The 18,747-nt window shown below is 49.9% G+C and overlaps 1 protein-coding gene across 2 annotated transcripts in view; it reads left to right on the top strand.

Annotated features, from left to right (window-relative positions):
* CCDC180 (coiled-coil domain containing 180) overlaps positions 1 to 18,747 on the top strand; it is a 55,303-nt gene that overhangs the window by 13,561 nt on the left and 22,995 nt on the right. Inside the window, exons 10-21 of one of the 2 annotated variants that reach the window (XM_060153383.1) lie at positions 746 to 825; positions 3,363 to 3,451; positions 5,170 to 5,292; positions 6,411 to 6,584; positions 7,434 to 7,549; positions 8,599 to 8,725; positions 10,363 to 10,402; positions 10,531 to 10,949; positions 12,651 to 12,877; positions 15,971 to 16,146; positions 17,654 to 17,834; positions 18,600 to 18,746. In XM_060153383.1, coding sequence (XP_060009366.1) covers positions 746 to 825; positions 3,363 to 3,451; positions 5,170 to 5,292; positions 6,411 to 6,584; positions 7,434 to 7,549; positions 8,599 to 8,725; positions 10,363 to 10,402; positions 10,531 to 10,949; positions 12,651 to 12,877; positions 15,971 to 16,146; positions 17,654 to 17,834; positions 18,600 to 18,746 — 1,899 coding nt within the window. The remainder of the gene's footprint in view (positions 1 to 745; positions 826 to 3,362; positions 3,452 to 5,169; positions 5,293 to 6,410; positions 6,585 to 7,433; positions 7,550 to 8,598; positions 8,726 to 10,362; positions 10,403 to 10,530; positions 10,950 to 12,650; positions 12,878 to 15,970; positions 16,147 to 17,653; positions 17,835 to 18,599; position 18,747) is intronic. The other variant, XM_060153384.1, reaches the window with a different exon arrangement.

Genomic DNA, 18,747 nt, shown 5'->3' with positions numbered 1-18,747 from the left:
ACTCCCATGTCTGGAGCCTCCGCTGGGGCAGCTGGGGCCTCTCTCCACTTGCTCCCTCAGCCTCCAGGAGGCTAATCCAGGCTTGTAGGCATGGTGGTGGTGCTGGCAGAAGAGCTCCCTACAGCAAGAGAGGGCAAGCGGAATGCGTAAGCCCTTTCCCCAAGCCTTTTCTGTGTCATGTTTGCTAGTGTCCCATTGGCCAAAGCAAATCTCATGGCCAAGCCCAGATCCAGGGGTGGAAAAATAGACTCCACCTGCTGGTGGGAGGACCTAACGATACTGACCATTTTTCAACCTGCTACACTCTTTTTAGTGACTACAGAAGAGAATTCATGTATTTTATTTAGACAAGTCCCTATTGTTGGAATGAAGGTTGTTTTTGATCTTTTGAGTGTTTATAAACAGTACTGTTAAAGAACTGTCTTAATGCATAAACTCTGTATGCATTTTATATTGTTATCTCTCATTAGGTTCCTCGAAGTGGCTTCCTGGGTCGTGTGATAACCATTTGGGTTTTTTCCATTAGGAAAATTCAGTTTTATTTTCTAAGTAACATGCTCAATAATGTTCTCAGACCTTTTCACGAGGTATGCTTTTGGCACCAGGAAATCCCCAACAGGTCACTCATTTCATCGGTATTTACGTAGATACTTCCCTAGACCCGTGTTCCTTGAAGATGCTACCAATTTTGGTAAGTGAATGTTTTATTCAAGTATGGCTCACGTGTCACATCTTCCTTCCCCAGTGACCTCCTGCCCCCCAATTACAGCAAAGCTCAGCTGACTGAATGGCGTTCTACTCTCAACTCCCTGAATAAGCACCTCGGTGAGTGACGTTTGTGGGATCCCACTTGAGTGTCACCAGAACTCTGCTCAAGTAGTAGCTTCGTAGCAGCTTCAGTCTGTCAGCCAGTAATTTATGTGAGAGTCTGTTATAAACTCAGGAGTAGGTGGCAAGTCCCTCTTGGGGAAGAAGGGTTGGGGTGTGGAGAGAAGAGTAAGCTCTGAGGGTTTATCTCGGACCCCCAGACCTTGCCTGGCAGAGCCCCTCCTCCTCCCACCACCTCCCAAGTCACTTCCCAGCTGGTCCCACACTCTGACCCCTGAGCACAGTGTGGAGCCAGAGGGATGGCTCCAAGGACCACCTGTGAGGACGGCTCAGGGGCCAGACCCTGGATGTATGAGGTGCACTGTCCCCACTCTGGGACCTAGGGGAAGTCATGGCCTCTCTTGGCCTCCAATTCCTCCTCCATAAAATAGGAATCTCAAGAGGAGTAATAAAGGTACCTACCTTGTGGGGTTGATGTAAGAATCACGTGCAATCCTGCAGTCCAGTCATAGTTCAGCAGCTGGCTTACTCAGTGCTCAAGAATAAATAGTAATGTTTAGAAATTCTCTATAACCAGGGTCCTCAAACTCCAGCCCACAGGCCACTGCCCGTTAGTAAATAAGGGTCATTGGGACACAGCTCCACTCATTTGTTTGCGTACTGTCTCTGGCTGCTTCTGCTCTATAACAGCAGAAATGAGTGGTTGCAGCAGAGACTGTATGGCTCTCAAAGCTGGAAATATTACTATCTAGCAGAGTTTGCCAAGTCTTGCTCTAGAAGATATATTCAATACAATATTTCAATCTCCTCTGAGGCAACCCAGTGAGGTCAGTGGTGTCATTGGCCCTCTGTGATAGAGAAGGATTCAGAGGCACAGAGAGGTGAAGTGTCCTGCCCAAGGTCACACAGCCAAGGAAGTGTCACAGCCAGACTTGACCTGGGTGCTTTGGTTAGTAGTACCCACCACTGCTCCCAGGGCTCTCGGGTTTATAATTCCAAAGGTATTATAATTATAATACCAAGCATAAGAGTCCCGAGACCCTAAATAATAGCAATGGCTGCCATTCACTGGACGCCTCCTAGGAACAAGTGTGGTGCTGGGCCCTGGTAACCAGCAGGGTGGATCTCTCTTGAGTGCTTCCAGTCCAGAGCAGAAGTCAGACCACGCAGGATGTTACAGCAGGGAGTGGACAGGTGGCCAGCTACATGAATGTGTATTTGGGGGCACAGCCTGGTTAAAGGTTATAAGACACCTTGCCAAGGAAGTGATCATCCAGTTGAGACCTGCAAGGCAAGTACAAAGTAGCCAGGCCCAGGGGTCAGGGGAGCTTTCTAAGCCGGAAGACTAGTACATGGGGAGGCTGAGAGGTCAGACAGAGCTGGGGCCTTCAGGGAAAGGAGAAGGTGGCAGGCGAGGCTGGAAGATGCCAGAGGGCCACACTGTGCTCGCCATGTGGCCATGTGCGGAAGGCTGAACTTTATCCTGAAGGCAGTGGGAACCCACTGGAAGGTTCTGAGCTGGGAATGATAAGGTTAGAGGAGGGAACGGATCAGAGGGGTACAGGAACAGAAGCACAGAGACCCGGGGCGGGGCTTCATCACAGTGACTTCATAGGAAGGGTGGAGGTGTGCTAGCCTAGGCAGCGGCCCTGGGGATGGGAGAAACCAGCTTTATGGCCTCTCCTCACCAGTTCCACTACACATCTACCCTCCCCAGTGTTCTTTTTTTTTTTTTTTCCGGTACGCGGGTCTCTCACTGTCATGGCCTCTCCTGTTGCGGAGCACAGGCTCTGGACGTGCAGGCTCAGCGGCCATGGCTCACGGGCCCAGCCGCTCCGCGGCATGTGGGATCCTCCCGGACCGGGGCACGAACCCGTGTCCCCTGCATCGGCATGTGGACTCTCAACCACTGCGCCACCAGGGAAGCCCTACCCTCGCCAGTGTTCTAACTGCCATCCAGCCTGCCTTCCTCCCAGCCCTTGTCAAGGAACAACCACCACACAATCTTTGTGTTATCTTTCAGTTTCTAGAACTGCCAGGAACATTAAACTTCAGTTCCTTATCTTAGACACCAAGAGATACACCGAGGTGACTATAAACCAGAAACAGTAGGGCGGAGGAAGAAGAGAAGATCAATCAATCAATTAATCAATCCATCAGCTTTGGAATGTTCCGCTGGTCCATTCGCCTCTTATGGTATTCACCACAGACATGATCTGTAAACACGCCTTAATTTGCACCTGGTTACTGTTCTGTGACGTGGTGCAACTCCCCCAAAAGAATTTCACCAGCCTCGAAACTGAGTCAAGAATTAGGGTCAGAACAGAAAAAGGTGGCTCCTCATTTGAGGTCCTTATCTTGGGGTGTCAGGAACTTTGAGGCGAGGGAGATAGCAGCCCCTGATCTAAATTATTCCCGCTATTGAGGCACTTGGCTGGGGAGAAGCCTCTGCCCTGAGCGACGGGGAAACTCCTCTTGCCAACCTCCCCTCTTCTTCTGGAAGAGCTGCTGATGTCTTTTTTCCACCTATGGAGACGCCTACCACGTGGATTGCATGATGCGGATCCGCTTGCAGTATGAGAAGACCTGGCAGGAGTGCCTGGCCCAAGTGCAGAAGTGCAAGGTGGGTGCCCCTCCTGGCCCGTCTGAGGAGAGGAGCACAGGGCATGCCCCTGCCCCTCTCCAGCCCGCACCCCCTGCTTTCCCTCCACGCTGGCCTCTGGGCATTCTGAAGCTGTTCCCTCAGCCTGGACCCTCTTCTCCCCAGCTGTTCCCACCCACCCCTCAGTGGCCCCCAACATGACCTCCTCCAGGAAGCCTTCCCTGACCCCACGGACAAAGTTTCCCCCTCTGATCACCTCAGCCTTCACCCTTGACCCTCTGTATCACTTCACTTTATTTATTCAGTGGAGGTCATGTCATGGGAGTTATTTCCAATGCTTCCCTTTTGTAGATAGTGTTGTCACTGGCATCACACACAACTTCACTCCATCCGCCCACCTCTGTTAGAGGGTGAGACAGCGAGTCCTCTCACAACCCCCTTCAATTACAATGCCTGGTTTTCTGAGGTGCAAGGACATACTGGGTCAGAATGCCCCCTCCGTGCCTCCTTGGGAAAACTGTTTAGATGAAAAACCCCCAACAGCCTAATCATTTTGAAGATGGTGTAACCTGCCGGCTCCGGCGGTAGGAGTCCCCAAGCCATGAGGGTCTCACCTGTGGGCCCCAAGAAGCGCCTGTTCCTCCATCCATCCCTCGTGTGTGTGTCTGTCGAGCTTTGGCTCTGCCACCAAGACTCTGAAGTGAGCAGCGTTCAGGGGAGCAGAGCTCTCCAGTGTGATGCACGGTGTGGGCGCTGTGGCCTCTGGGGGCTGTGCCACACTCTTGCACCCCCTCTCATCAAATCCTACAAGGCCCTGCAGAGTGGGTGTCGCTGGCCCCATCTGGAGGTGAGAAGACCAGTTTGCAAAAGGCCCAGGGGCTGTCCGAGCCCACAGGGCTCTGTCCACTTGCTCTGTGGCCTTAGGGGCAGTCACGTGCCTCTCAGTCAGCCCTTCAGGGGCGTCAGAGTTTAGGAGTAAAGCCTGGAGGGAAACCTTGTGCCCTTGGAGAGCCTCCCCAAGGCCACACCCCCAGCGCTCACCACCTCGTCACTCACGCCCTCCCCAGAGCCCCATGGCCCTGTGGGCCTGAGTGCTGATGCCTTGTACCCATGCTCATGGCCCCTGGTTGGGTGCATGCAGGGGGTGAATGCTGACGTCCTCACGTACCCCAAGAGCACTCTGAGCCTGACAGGGGGCGCCTGGTGTTCCTGGGCAGCGGCATTGGAAGTATACACTGGAGACACGTTTTTAATTTGGGGGAGGTTGATTTATTCTAGATTTTGTACATAAATCAAGTCTTTTTTGATATAGAGAGCTGGCTTTCCAGCTGGCATAATTGCAGACAGGAAATGGGAGCCGTGTCTGGCTTGCAGCAACGCTGAGGCCGTGTAGGATGGCGGCTGATGCCTGTAGGGTGTGCAGTAGGACAGTTCTGAGTTCAGATCCCAGTTCCACCACCTGCCAGGTGTGTGACCTCCAGCAAGTTCCTTCACTTCTGTGAGCTTTGGTTTCCTATCTGCCAAACGGGGCTAATGAGAACACCTCTGGGGGACTCAGTGAACAGGGGCAGCACATAGCACCTGGACACAGTGGGCAGATAAAGCTGGACCGTCTCCACTGCTGTGGGAGTTTCCGCCGAGTTCTCGGGCATGGCTGGGAGGCGACCTCAGGGGCAGCACCAGCCCTGAGGCGAAGCCCTCATCAGCCCTAAGCCAGGCTCTGCCTTGTACCTCTCCAGAAGCAGCTGCTGGACTGGAAGGCCTTCACTGAGGAGGAAGCAGAGAGCCTGGTGAGCCCGTCCTTCTTCCAGATGGTGGGAAATCTCCAGAGCAAGGCGGAGGAGGAGCTGGAGGCCTTGGATGTGCGTAACTGGGGACCTGTGCAGCTGGGGAGCAGGGTGGGGGGCACCCGGCGTGCTGGGCTGTGAGAGGAGTGGGAGCCCGGGGACTTACAACTTTGCCGTCACTGGTGCGTGCAGCCCCTCGGAGCAGTGCTCCTGTGCCGGGTGCTGCAGGCTCACCCCTTGATGCCTCAGTCACCCGCGGACTCCGATTGGACAGTCTCGGGCAGTGAGTGCTCCCCGAGCCCTTGCCGGGTCTGGGTGCTGAAGGTCACGAGGAGCAGTAAGCCTGCATCCCATGATGCTTAGAGTCTAGAGCAGGGGTCAGCACACGTTTTCTGTGAAGGGCCAGGTAGTAAATATTTTAGGCTCTGTGGGCTGTCAGGTCTCTGGCACAAATTCTCGCTCTGCTGCTGTCACACAGAAGCAGCCCTATGCAATGCAGAAATGAATGGGTATGGCTGTGTTTCAATAAAACTTTATTTATGGACACTGAAATTTGAATTTCATATAATTTTTACATCATTAAATATCTTCTTTAGGTTTTAATCAGCCATTAAAAAATGTGAAATCTGTGCTTAGCTCCCAAGGTTAAACAGAAATGGGCAGGGGGCTATATTTAGCTCATGGGCCACAGTTTGCCAACCCCAGACCCTAGGAGAGTATAAGAGACACACGTGAAAGAGGGAGAGGTGAGGATTTAACAGTAGACTGTGGTGTTTGGCTCAGGTGCTGAGTCAGGGAATCCAAAGAAGGAGGGATGCCCCAGGCCAAGGTGGGTATGGCCCACCTGATGCCAGGCTGGTGTCTAGGGTGGCATCTTCTTCTTTGTAGGCCCCAAACTCCATCTTCTTCCTGTCAGGGACTTCAGTGGACACAGGGCAGGTCTAGAGATGGGACTTCAGGTCAACCAGTCCGAGGGCATGGCCTTGGACAGACCAGAAATGCTGTCCCAGCAGAGAGGGGACCGTGAGCCACGATGTGGCACAGAAGAAAACCTTGAGGGATGGTGCCCAGGCAGTGACAGCCAGTGACATGGGCCTCCACTGGCCGGCGAGGGAGCCCCGTGAGTGGGGCTCTTCTCCTCAGCCTGGGCCGATTGGCACTTAAGGCCCCTTCTCTGGGTTCTGCCACCGCAGAAATCCTTCGAGGCCGTGGCGAAGCAGACAGAGCGGCAGAACTCAGATCTCTTCAGCTATTTCCAGGAGGCTGTGCAGCTGTGGGAGGTACATCGGAGCATGCTGTTGATGCAGGAGCTGGAGCTCGAGAAGAGGATGGAGCAGCAGCGGCAGAAGCACAGCCGCGAGAACCAGGTGTGGGCCCGGCATCCAGGTAGCCCCCACGAGGCATGAGCGCAGGGCCACACCCGGACTGTCAGCTGCCCAGTGGCTCTGCTTGGTGGCCCGTGAACTCAGCCAGCGTTCAGATACAAAGCAAAGAAAAGTTCAATCCATACTTCACACCATATTTTATGTATTTTATTTTTATGGAAAAATTAACCCCAAATGTATCTTAGACTCAAATGTAAAGCCTCAATCTATAAAACTTGAGCAGATAGGAAACTGAGGCTCACCTTGGTCATGGGGCTGCATGGGAGCAGAAGAATCCTGCCAGAGTCAGGTCTGGGTTGTGCGATGGGTGCCGGATCCAGACATGTCTGTGAGGGGGTCTGCATGAGAGACAGACAGACTGCGGGGCACGGAGAATCTACCTCTGGCAGTCATCCTGTCCCCACAGGACATGAGCTGGCCCCCGCCCACCTACCTTCACACAGTCTAGGGGTGGAGGGGTGCACTCAGCATCTGACGTCGAGCACAACAGGTGAGAAGGAGAGCAGGGAGTAGGTGGCCTCCGGAAGGTGTAGCGGGGGCCTGCCTGGGCGGGCTGGGGGTGAGGGACATGTCCCTGAGGAGTCCCATCTAGGAAGGGTCTCCAGGGCTATAACGTAGACAGAGAAGAACATTCCAGGCAGGGAAAAGAGCCCAAAGGCCCAGAGCAGTGAGAGTAAGGATGGTGGTACATTTGGTGCCCCTTTTGTAGAAAAGAGCCTGCCCGGGGCACCTGGACCTCAGCTCCAGGGGCAGGGTCTCTGCGTGTCACGTACACTTGTCGAGCTCTGGTAACTCACATCTGCTTCCTTCTGTTTGGGGTGTGGCTACCAGGCCCAGGAGGCTCACCTCGATAAGCTCTTGGACCAACTGAGGCAGCAAAGCTGTGAGAATACCCTGAAGTTACACCTGGTAAAGGCCAAAGATTTTCTGAAGAATATGAAATGCAGGTAGGCAGACCAGACGCCAGAAGGGGATGGCCTGGAATTCATATTCAGGATCAGAAGGTGCCTGCCTAGGGGCCCAGCCCAATGATGCCTCCAACATCAGAGATCACTGTGGTTCTTTGCAGCTCTACCCTCAGCCAGCAGAAAAGGTTTCAGGGAGAACTTGGATCAGAAAAGTTTATGGAGGGAGGTTTCTATGCCATGGAGTTTAAAGGTCAAGAGCATGGACCCTCCCCCCACCTCCTTAACTTTTAAAACATACATGCTTTGTTAAAGAAAAAAAAAGTTAACAAATGCAAACATGTAGGAAATTCTCCTAACTTCTGCCCAAGTCGTCCTTTTTGTGAACACAGACGTTTATAAATGTGGATATGTATATACACATACAGTGTTTTTAAGATAAGAATTGTTGTATAACTGCAGATTTTTTTCATTTTTAAATGACCATCCGTTCATTAATACGGATGCTTCGTAATGAATTAACCATCCTCCAGTTGATTAGCTTTTTAAGACGGGTGCCAGTCTCTCAATATTAAAAGCAGTTCCCTGTGAACTATCTCGTAGCTTGGGGCCTTTGTAAGGACTAGTCACAGAAATGGAACTGCACTACCAACTGACTGCAGTACTTAGAGTCAGAAGTACGTTTTAAAGCAAATAAGTAACCCCCTGAACCTTGGTCTTAACTAGGGAACAGACAGAAGTCTGGGCCTTGGGGTTTTGGAGTGCTTGATGGGATAATATAGGTAAAGTTCAAGGACAGGGTTAGTACAGTAGACAGGAAGTGGGAACCCATGTTACAACATGCAGAGAACTCTCTCACGTGTGTTTCCTAAATGTTCTACAAAGAGTATGTATTCTTTGTATGATCAGAAAAATAGCAAAACAAAGCAAAGACTGTTATTGTAAAAGGAAACCTACGCAGTAGCTCTGCGCAGAGCTAAATGCCAGATACAAGCCCACCTCCATGTGGTCCCAGGCATGGCTCTTGGCTGGGGGTCTCTCACACCCAGCTGACCCCCCTTAGACAGGGGTCTCACCTCCCTGCCTCCCAGGTATGAGAGTTCTCATGGCCTCCTGACAAAGGAAGTGATGGAATACCCAGCGATCATACTGAAGGAACTCAACTCCTACAGCTCTACCCTCAGCCGACACTTCTGTGTTCGTGAAATCTTTGAACAGGTATGGAAAGGGATACAAAAAAATCCCAGCTGCTCACCAAGGAGCAATGGGGAGAGGATGACGTCTAGGTCTTATTTGCCTCAATTTTGAATGCCTCTCTGGACTGTGGGGAGTTAGAATCTATGTCAGGACATCAAGGAGTGAGAAGCTAAAAGCGTCTCCTAAAGAGACCATCTCTTCTCAGATTAAAAGAGGTTGAAGGGCTCAGAATCCAGGCCTCAGGCTTGAATGGAATTATAATTAAAAGGCTAATTTATGTGACTCTTTGAGTTCCATTCACCCAACTCACCACTGCTGCATAACCCTCCTAAAATACAGCTCTGAGGTACCCACTCTCCTGCTCACCAGCTCTGCAGCCCCTACCAAACCCAGCCCACAGTCCCTAGATGACCTCAGAGGCCCCCCGCATCTGGGTCCCGCCCTGACTCTCCCTGCTTCAGCAAACTCCTCACTCTTCCTATATCTGCCACTGCCCCCTGCCCTTCCTCACCCTGCTCCTCTGCTGGGATCCTTCTGTTTCCACACACCCCAAACCCACCCATACTTCCAGCCACTGCCAGTGACAGGATCCCCCCCACTCACTCTGACCCTCATCTCCCTTTCCTCACCCCATCACCTCTCCTTTCCCTGAACGGGCTTGTACGTTGGTCACTGTCAAATGCAGGAGTTCAGGGCATCCTACTGGAAGGGGTTTTCTGAGGGGCAGGTGTGCCCTCCTAACTTTCGTCCAGCTTCCACTGCCCTCAGCAGTGTCCTGCACATAATACAGACACACTGAGTGCTCCCTGGTAAATGCACGAATGCCTGGAGTGTCCTGGTCTGACTCTCCCAGAGTTGGCTCTTTCCCACACACGCACCCAGAGTCCTGCACAGCCAGGGCTGAAGATACTTGTGGCTGACACTGAACTTGGTGAGGGTTTCCCATAGGTGTGGGGTTCCTGACTCCTCAGAGAATCCCTCCCCCAAGCAGGGATCCGTGTCCCAATTGCTCGTGAATGCTTCGTGGGGCACCTGGCTTGAGGTGGAACTCAGGCTGTCGGTGGGGAAGCTCACTATCTTTGAGATCAGTCTGGTTGCCTGGGTTAAAGTGTAGGTGCTACTGTGGTCTCCGTGTCACAGGGAGGACACTGAGCCCGTAGGGTTTAAGGGACTTGCCCAAGGTCATCCAGCTTGTGAGGAGCTGGAATTCGGATCCACTCTTATCCATGGCACACTATATCCACAACTTCACCCACGGCCTGTGAGAGAGGGAATTTGTAGTGTTGACGAGGGGGCTCCCAGATCTTGTAAATCATGTTCATTCTGTATGTTTGCATCCAGCACTGGGTGTAGCAGATTCCTGCCCCTTTGTTTGCATCCCTCCATTTATACTTTCTTGCTTTTTGCTCCAGATCACTACTAAAAATGTGTCAGAATGAGATTTTATTCTGTGATTGCCATTGTGTGATGAAAGCTTTGCTAGCCTGCTTGGGATTAAGGAAAACTGATTGGGAACACCCTGATTACCCCTGTGAAATAAGTGGGCAAGGCCTGCATCAGATGTAGAAGGGGAGGGGCGGGGCCTTTTCCTTAAAAGAAAAGATACGCCCTCAGAAGTGGCACTCTGCTCATTCCGTGTCCGTGTTTTTGCCTTGTAGAACCTGGAGGGTGAAGTCATCTTCCGACTGAGGGCACCAGGTAACACTTTTACAATTCAAGTCTGAGTCTCCCCGACTCCACGCTTGTATATCTGGGGTCTGGGGAGGCCCAAGCAGGCTGTATTGGTAACCTGTCTCTTCCTGGGCTTTGGGCTTGGTCATCAACAGAACCACATGAAAAGCAATTCCAGGAGAGAAGGAGAAAACTGAGGGGAAAACAAAGGCCTAAAGCAGACGCGAGCAAAGGTGAGGAAAGCTTAAGTAGGGGAACGAGTTCCCTCAGGCCAGTGGAAGAGATAGAAGAAGTAGAAGATCAAGAAATCGAGTCCCCCACCACTCAAGAGGTGGTAGTAAGCCCACAGGAAAAGTCTGTACTGAGTGAAGAGATGGATGAGTCCAGAGGGGACTCTATTCCGGGATTAGAAGAAATGCATGTTGAAAGAGACAGCTCCTTAAAATCACCCCCGAACCAAGCAAACATGATGGTTCCTGAAGAAGAAGAGGAGGAGAAAAAGGAAAAGGTGGAGGAGGAGAGGGAGGAAGAGGAGGAAGAAGAGGAAGAGCGTGAGAGTTCATCTGTGGGTGAGGTAGGCCAGCAGCGGATTCACTCTTGGGTATGGAAGGTGTGCTGTGTTCACTCCGTGTGTCCCTAAGACAAGCTGGGGTCCCCAGTGGCGCAGTCTCCACTGGGGTACATATAGAGAATAACAAATGTCTGCACACCTTTTATTTTTGTCAGCAGGGATCCAATTCTTATCTCACAGCAATGTTTTTTTTTTTTTTTTTTTTTTTGGCGGTACGTGGGCCTCTCAATGTTGTGGCCTCTCCCGTTGCGGAGCACAGGCTCCAGACGCGCAGGCTCAGTGGCCATGGCTCACGGGCCCAGCCGCTCCACGGCATGTGGGATCTTCCCGGACCGGGGCACGAACCCGTGTCCCCTGCATCGGCAGGCGGACTCTCAACCACTGCACCACCAGGGAAGCCCCCAGCAATGCTTTTTAAAATTCACCTTCCTCTCCTCACATCCCATCTTGCAACCTACTCTGAAGTCACCCCTCGACTTTCCTCATCCCTCCTCGGTCCTCCCTCTTTCCCAGCTCCTCTTTATTGTGTAGACCAACTTAGCCCCTCCATTCCTTCTCTCTTCCCATTCTCTGCTTATGTAAGAAAAAAGATCCATATCCAAGTTGGCAGATAGCTCCCCTTAGAGTGCAGGGAAGTAACTCTCATATTAATAAATCTTGTCGGGCTTCCCTGGTGGCACAGCGGTTGAGAGTCCGCCTGCCGATGCAGGGGACACGGGTTCGTGCCCCGGTCCGGGAAGATCCCACATGCCACGGAGCAGCTGGGCCCGTGAGCCATGGCCGCTGAGCCTGCGGGTCCGGAGCCTGTGCTCCGCAACGGGAGAGGCCACAGCAGTGAGAGGCCCACATACCACACACACACACAAATAATAAATAAATAAATAAATCTTGTCCTCAAAACACATTCAAACTCACAGAACAGTAATTTGAATTCCATAATCATGAAATTGCAAAAGACTCTTTTCCTATATTGCTGTGGAAGAATTGGCATATGAGGCCTCTTTTTGAACAGGGACCCCAAACTCAAATGCCCACAGACATGCAATAGAAAAGAGGGCTGGACACCAAGTGTAAAATAGTGACACATGAGAGAGGCTACTGTCTTAGTCCTCTCAGGCTGCGCTGACAGAACAACACAGACTGGGTGGCTTGTATACAACAGACATTCATTTCTCACGGTTCTGGAGGCTGGGAATTCAAGATCCAGGCGCTGGCAGCTTCAGTGTCTGGCGAGGGCCTACTCCTTGGTTCACAAATGGCTGCCTTCTTTCTGTGTCCTTACATGGTGGAAGGGGCAAGAGCTCTCTGAGATCTCTTTTATAAGGGCACTAACCCCATTCATGAGGGACGGCTCTGCCTACATGACCTAATAACCTCCCAATTACCAACACACTGGGGATATGAATTTTGGAGGGACATCAACGTTCAGTCGATGGCAACCATGCAGCCATTATTCAGTTCCAGCCAACAATGCCCTGTGGGAATGTAGGCTCAGAATTTCCAGATTTTCTGATTTTAAAAAGAAATCAGAAATCCAGATTTTTAGGTGGAATTTCCCAATTTTAAAAGGCACTGTATGGGCAAAAAGCAATCATAGGCAAGGTTTGTCCCACAGGTTTACAACCTCTGATGTCACGGAAGCTGTGGTAGGGATCACCAAGTCTGTTTGATGATGGCAAGTCTAAAGTCTTGTTTTCTGCTTAGGTCAGAGCCCAGGAAGAGAGTCTGGGAGCGGTCTCCCATGAGGAAATGGAGTCCTTCACAACGTCCAGTGGGACCACTTACTTTGTCTTCCTGCCCCTGGAACAAGAAGAGAGTAGCAAGAGGCCCCATTCCAACCTTTCTGCCATTCTCTTCAATGACACTTCCAGTGCCAAGGTCCTAGAACAAGTGATCATTCCATCCAGACTAGTTTTAGAAATTAAGAAACAGTGAGTAAAAAACCCTTTTATTCTCATTCTCCTTGAGTTTTATTAACAAGGTGAAATAGTATAATGGAAGATTGGACTCGTTTTGGAAAAGAAAACACGTAGGTAACTGAGGGTAGACATGAGAAACACAACACAAAGTAGCAGATGTCCAGGGATTTTTCGCAGTCACAGATATCCTCTGTGAGAGTGAGCCCTCTGCCTGTCCCAGGATGACTTGCTGGCCTGGGCCTTGTATCAATACAGAAGAAACAGGGTTTTCCCTAGAAGGTGTTTCTGGGTTCTAGATCCTGGCATGTCTGTTAATATTAGAGTTCCTTTTCTTTTCTTTTTTAGGAAAATTATATAGATATAGACCATAGTTATGAGTATATCAGTATGGTATTTTGCTCTGGTTATGTGACACATTTAATGTAGAAAATTGAAAAAAGTACAATGAAGAATATAGAATAATTTTACCACTGAATATCTACTGCCCCTAACTCCCAAATTTCTTTCTGGTCCTTTATGTTTGAATTTGGAACAAATGTGAAAATTTGCATTTGGCTCTTGGATAGCATTTGCATTGCCCTCCTGATACTACAGTGGCATAGCTAGGACTAACCAGCTAGAGATCACCTGGTTAGTCTACCTCCCATGTTTATACATGGACAGGAGACCAGAGGCAGGGAGTAGAAGGAGTAAAGTCAGGCCTTTGGACTCTATTCTTCTTCACCTCAGCATCATCTCACCTTGAAAATGTCTTCTGACTTGAACCTCATCCTCCTCCTTCCTCTGTCACAGGCCATTGTCTGCCCTCTCCATAGACCAGGGAATGAAGAAAAGCAAGGACCACCATCGGAGCTAATATTTATTGAGAAAGTTTAATACTCTCAATAACTAAGAGAGGGGTACTGTAATTAGCTTATTTTACAGGTGATTCTAGAAACTGAAGCTCAGAATTTATAACTTGGATAAGATCTCTGAGATAGGAAGTAGTTAAATCCAGGATATGAACCTAGACCCTGTAATTCCAGAGTCTTGAACCAAACACTATGCCATCTGGCCTTGAGACCAACCAAAAAAATAGTTCTGTGTTCAACGGATTGGATTTGAATGTTGAAGCATAGGATACATACCGAAAAGTATGGAAATTATGAGCATAACTCAATTAATTACCCAAAGGGAACACACCCAGTAATCAGTACCCACAGGAAAGACAGCACTACCAACCTCCTTCATGTACCCATCTCACGTCACTGCCCTCCCTTACCCAAGGATAACAAATATTCTAACTTCTGAATTAGTTTTACTTGTTTTTGAACTTACTTAAATGGAATCCCATGGAATGTACTCTTTTATATCCGGCTTCTTTTGGTGAACATGTGTATACATTTCTGTTAGCTATATAACTAAGAGTGGAATTGTTGGGAAATTGACTTATATGTGTGTCCATCTGTCTCAGAGGAGATACAACCAAAAGATACTGCCAAAGAGGTTTCAAAAGTGGTTTTGTTTTAACAGTTTACAGCAGTGTATGAGAGTTCCAGTTGCTCCACATCCTCACTTGGTTTTGTCAGTAGTTTTTATTTTAACCATTCTGGTGTATGTGTAGTGGTGTTTCTTTGTGGTTTTAATTAGCATTTTCCTGATGAGTAACAATGCTGTGTACCTTGTCATATACTTATTGGCCATTTAGTCATCTTTCTGTGAAATGCCTAGCCAAATTTTTTGCCCATTTTTTTTCTGGTGGATTGCCTATCTTATTTCTTATTAATTTATGTGAGTTATTGATCTCAGATATGAGTTTTTTATTAGTTAAATACATGGCAAATGTTCATCCTGCTCACTGTGCTTGCCTTTTTTGCTCTCTTAAAGGTATCTTTTGATGAACAGAAATCCTTTTAATAAGGTCCTAGTCATCAGTTTTTTTCACTAGGGTTAGGGTAATTTCTGTCTTATCTAAGATATCTTTGCTTGCCTCAAGGTCATGAAAATATTCTCCTGTGTTATCTACCATAAATGTTATAGTTTTAAACTTTCATAGTTAGATGTACAATTCAACTGGAATTGATTTTTGTTTATGTATGAGGTAGAAGTCAGATTCATTTCTTTCCCACATGGATAACCAGTTGACCCCAGGCCATTTGAGAAGACTCTCCTCTCTCCACAGCTCTGCCAGGCCTCGCATCACCACCTCCCCCTGATTGATTACTGTAGCTTTATATTAAGTCTTATTATCTGGTGGTGTAGGTCCTCCAACCTTGACGTCCTCCAACATTGTTTTGACTCTCCTTGGCCCTTTGTATTTCTATATAAGTTTGAAATCAGCTCATCAGTTTCCAAAAGAAGACATTTGCCGAGCTTTTAATTGTTATTGTATTGGATGTGTAGATACATTTGGAGAGAACCAACATCTTAACAATATATAGCCAAGAAAATCACTCTACATTTTAACAGGATGAAATAATAAACTGGGAAGAATATTTGCAACTCACATCTCAGTCAAAGGACCTCATGTTCCCAATACATAAAGAGATTCTAGAAATTAATAAGAAAAAAGGCAACTACACACTAGAATGATGGACAAAAGATATTAATGGATAGTACACAGAAAAAGAAATTTAATAGTCTTAAACACATGAAAATATGCTCAATCTCAGTCATAATATGAGAAAATTGTCAAATTCAAGAGTTTGACAGTACATTCTGAAGCTATGGATAAATAGGAACTTTTATTCATTGTTGATGGGAGTTCAAGTTGCCTTGCAACAGAAGCAGTTTGGCTGTATCTACCAGATCCACAAATGTATTTCAGGCTTTGATTCAGTAGTTCCCTTTCAGGGAATTTAATCCTATAGAAATTGTTCTACACGTGACATATGTACGAGGTTATTCATTGCAGTCTTCTTTGTAAGAACAAATGGTTGGAAACCACCCAATGTCCTTCAACAGGGGATCTGGCTAAATGAATGATGGTCCACCCAAACAAAGAGATACAGTGTAGTGGGAAATAAAATAAGGAAGAAGTAGTAGAAGGGGGAAGCACTTTAAGCATCAGTGTGGAAAGATATCTCCCTGGTCACAATTGCTGACCCTCGCTGGTCTCTCCCTTAGGCTTCGAGCTGGCTTTTTTGAGCACTTAGAGAAGTGGTTTGACGAATGTGCCCTCAATGCCCGGGTCATCGTGGCCACCAAGATTGATGAGCTGGATTCAGAACTGGAGCTGCGTCTGCACCTGCACCAGCCAAGAGCCCAGCTCATTGAAAAGGACATCCACAACGTCAGGGCAGGTACTGCAGACCCCCGGTGTCTGTGCCACTGCAGCCCCACACTCATTAGCAGCTTGTACCACGCAATGCTTAGCATGTTGTCATCACACGTTGGAAGATGTGCGTGAGGGTTCGTACCTCCCAGGTTGGCAGAGAAGGTTGTACTCAGAATCGTCGTTTAAGGTTTTTTTTAAAGAAGGTGTGAGATGCTGAAATGAAGAGTATTGTCCTATTTTAGCTTTGTGGATCCCAGATATGCTCACACACCTGTCAGACACACACCTGCATGGCAGATACCCTAGAGGCAAGCCTCTAGTTCAGGAATCAGAGCTAACAGGTTCAACCTGTCTAGCTGTGGGATTCTGGGCAGGTTACCTGACCTCTCCGATCCCTTCCTAACCTGCAGAAGGCATGCTGTTGGTGGTAATTAATTCTCCTTGAAATGGTACAGTGAGGAATCATGAGCATCTAGCATAAACCAGAACCTCCAAAAGTGGTAGCCATTATTTTCAGCTTACAATTTTTAACACTTAAAAAGACGTGCCATTTCTCTCTAAGGCAGAGGGCTCCATTAATTGGAGGGAGGGCACTTTCATTTGGATCCTTCAACGGCTCCTGTCAGGTTTTTACTCGAGTCACACTTCAAGCTCCATTATTGACCCTGAAAGCTTCCAGAGAGCCTCCACGTGACCCCACCCAACCTCCTATTGCCTGGAGCAGCGAAAGAGTGTGGACTCCAGAGGCCCAATGCTTGTGGCCTTGGGAGACCAGCTTCACTTTTGGAACCTCGTTGTCCTCATATGGGAAATGTGTGCGTTAATTATAAGTATAAACAAAGATGCTCCCTGAAGGCTGGTTTCCTTCCCCTTCCCTGGCTCCTGGCCCAGTACATAATGTGAAAAACGAGGCTGGAGAAGCAAAGCCCCAGAATCCCACCATTTGTTTTTGGCAGAGCTGAGACCATAGCACTTCCTCCACTCCAGGCAGTAGGAGGTGAGATGAGGTGAGCTGGGACTCTCTGCTAATTCTAAAGGCCTATGATGGAGCTCTTGAAGTCCATTGTAACTGAGGCTCATTGGAAATGAGAAGCCACTGATATAAAGGGACACATGCCAACTGCCCAGCTTTGTGCTGGCTCTTTTCTCCCAGGCCTTCGCATCGAGATCCCTGCCCTCCCCAACACCCATCCCACCTGCTCCTGGGGTGGGAGGTGCTGTCCGTCTCCCAGGCTTTGTTCCCTTCTGCTGCAGGCAGGGTATCTCCACCGCAGGAACCTCGCTGATCACAGCCGGCCAGATCCTCCTCTCCAGTTAAAGACCCAGGGCTGTCTCATATTGGCCTCCCTGAGATCTGTGTCCATTCCCAGGCCAGGCCCCGGGGAGGGCAGTGGGGACAGGATAAGGGACCTTGGCCTGAAAGGTCCCTGCTCTGTAGCTGGCCCGGGAGAGGCACATCACTGTCTAGGAAAGCGCTGTCCTGAGCTGGCTTGAGATCCTGGAGGGCCTCATCTCCCCTTGTCCTTTTCCAGCCGAACTCTTGCTTCACCAAGAGCGGCTGGACAGCCACTGTGCGGGGGTGATGGAGATGCTGAGGAAGGAGAGGAGGATGTTCTGCCAGTTCCAAGAGGAGCAGAACATGAGGAGCAAAGACTTCCAGCGCAAGATTTGCGACATGGAGCACATCTTCTTGAACGCCACCAAGAGCCAGAAGTAAGGGCACTGGGGGTCTCAGCTGCAGCCTCGTGGCCCTAGAATCCCCGCCAGGTGGCTGTTCTCAGAGGAGTGGTTACCCCACACCCTGTGGGTAATAGAAGGGTCAGGGTTTCCAGAAGGGTTTTCACCTCTTCGCAAGGGTGCAGCTGTGTGAAGCGTCTGGCTGGGGGCTGGGCGCTGGGGGTGGGGGAGCAGCCAAAGAGAGAAAAGGGTGCCCGTGGTCAGAGTGCCGGGGTGCAGATGATGTGCCCTGAAACGTCCATGGTGGGAAGGACCGCTCCTATCAGGGGAAGTCAGGAAGAGCTTCCTGCCGGAGGCCCTCCGGCCTGGGATGGAGAAAGGTGGGGAGGGGGCAGGGTTCCCCCGTCGGAGAGGAGCACTGGCCCGGCTCGAGGTGGAGATGCCCTGATCTCAGGGCAGAGTGAGGGGTTCCAGGAGGCCCCTCAGGGGTTTGAGGTGAGGTGCCTGTGAATTTTAGCGGGTGGAGGGAGGAGGAGGCGGAGCCAGTAGGACCTGGGGATTCTCTTAGCAATCTGGTGGCAGGGGCCGGACAGAGGAGAGGGCTGCCCTCTGGTCCAGCTCACTGAGAGCCCCACATGCACTGGCATCGTGAATTTCCTTCTAAGGCCTCTTTTTCTACCCAGAGAAGACAGGCAGTGGTTCTGGTGACCCCACAGCTGGGCATGGCATGTGGAGCTCAAGCCACCTCCCAGGCTGACCGCCCGTGCCCAGGTCACCACCCTGCCCTCCCGTGTCCCCCAGGCTGGTCACTCTCAGCAGCACTCTGCACCAGGAACTGCTCAGCTACGTCGACGTCGTCCAGGTGTCCCTGCGCAGCTTCCGCCAGTACCTGGAGGAGAGCCTGGGCAAGCTTCGCTACACCAACGTTGAGTTTGTCAGGCACTGCAGG

Source organism: Lagenorhynchus albirostris, chromosome 7 (assembly GCF_949774975.1).
Source record: "Lagenorhynchus albirostris chromosome 7, mLagAlb1.1, whole genome shotgun sequence".
NCBI lineage: Eukaryota > Metazoa > Chordata > Mammalia > Artiodactyla > Delphinidae > Lagenorhynchus > Lagenorhynchus albirostris.
The sequence above is the reverse complement of the archived record's forward strand: the minus strand, read 5'-3'. Positions and strand labels throughout refer to the sequence as shown.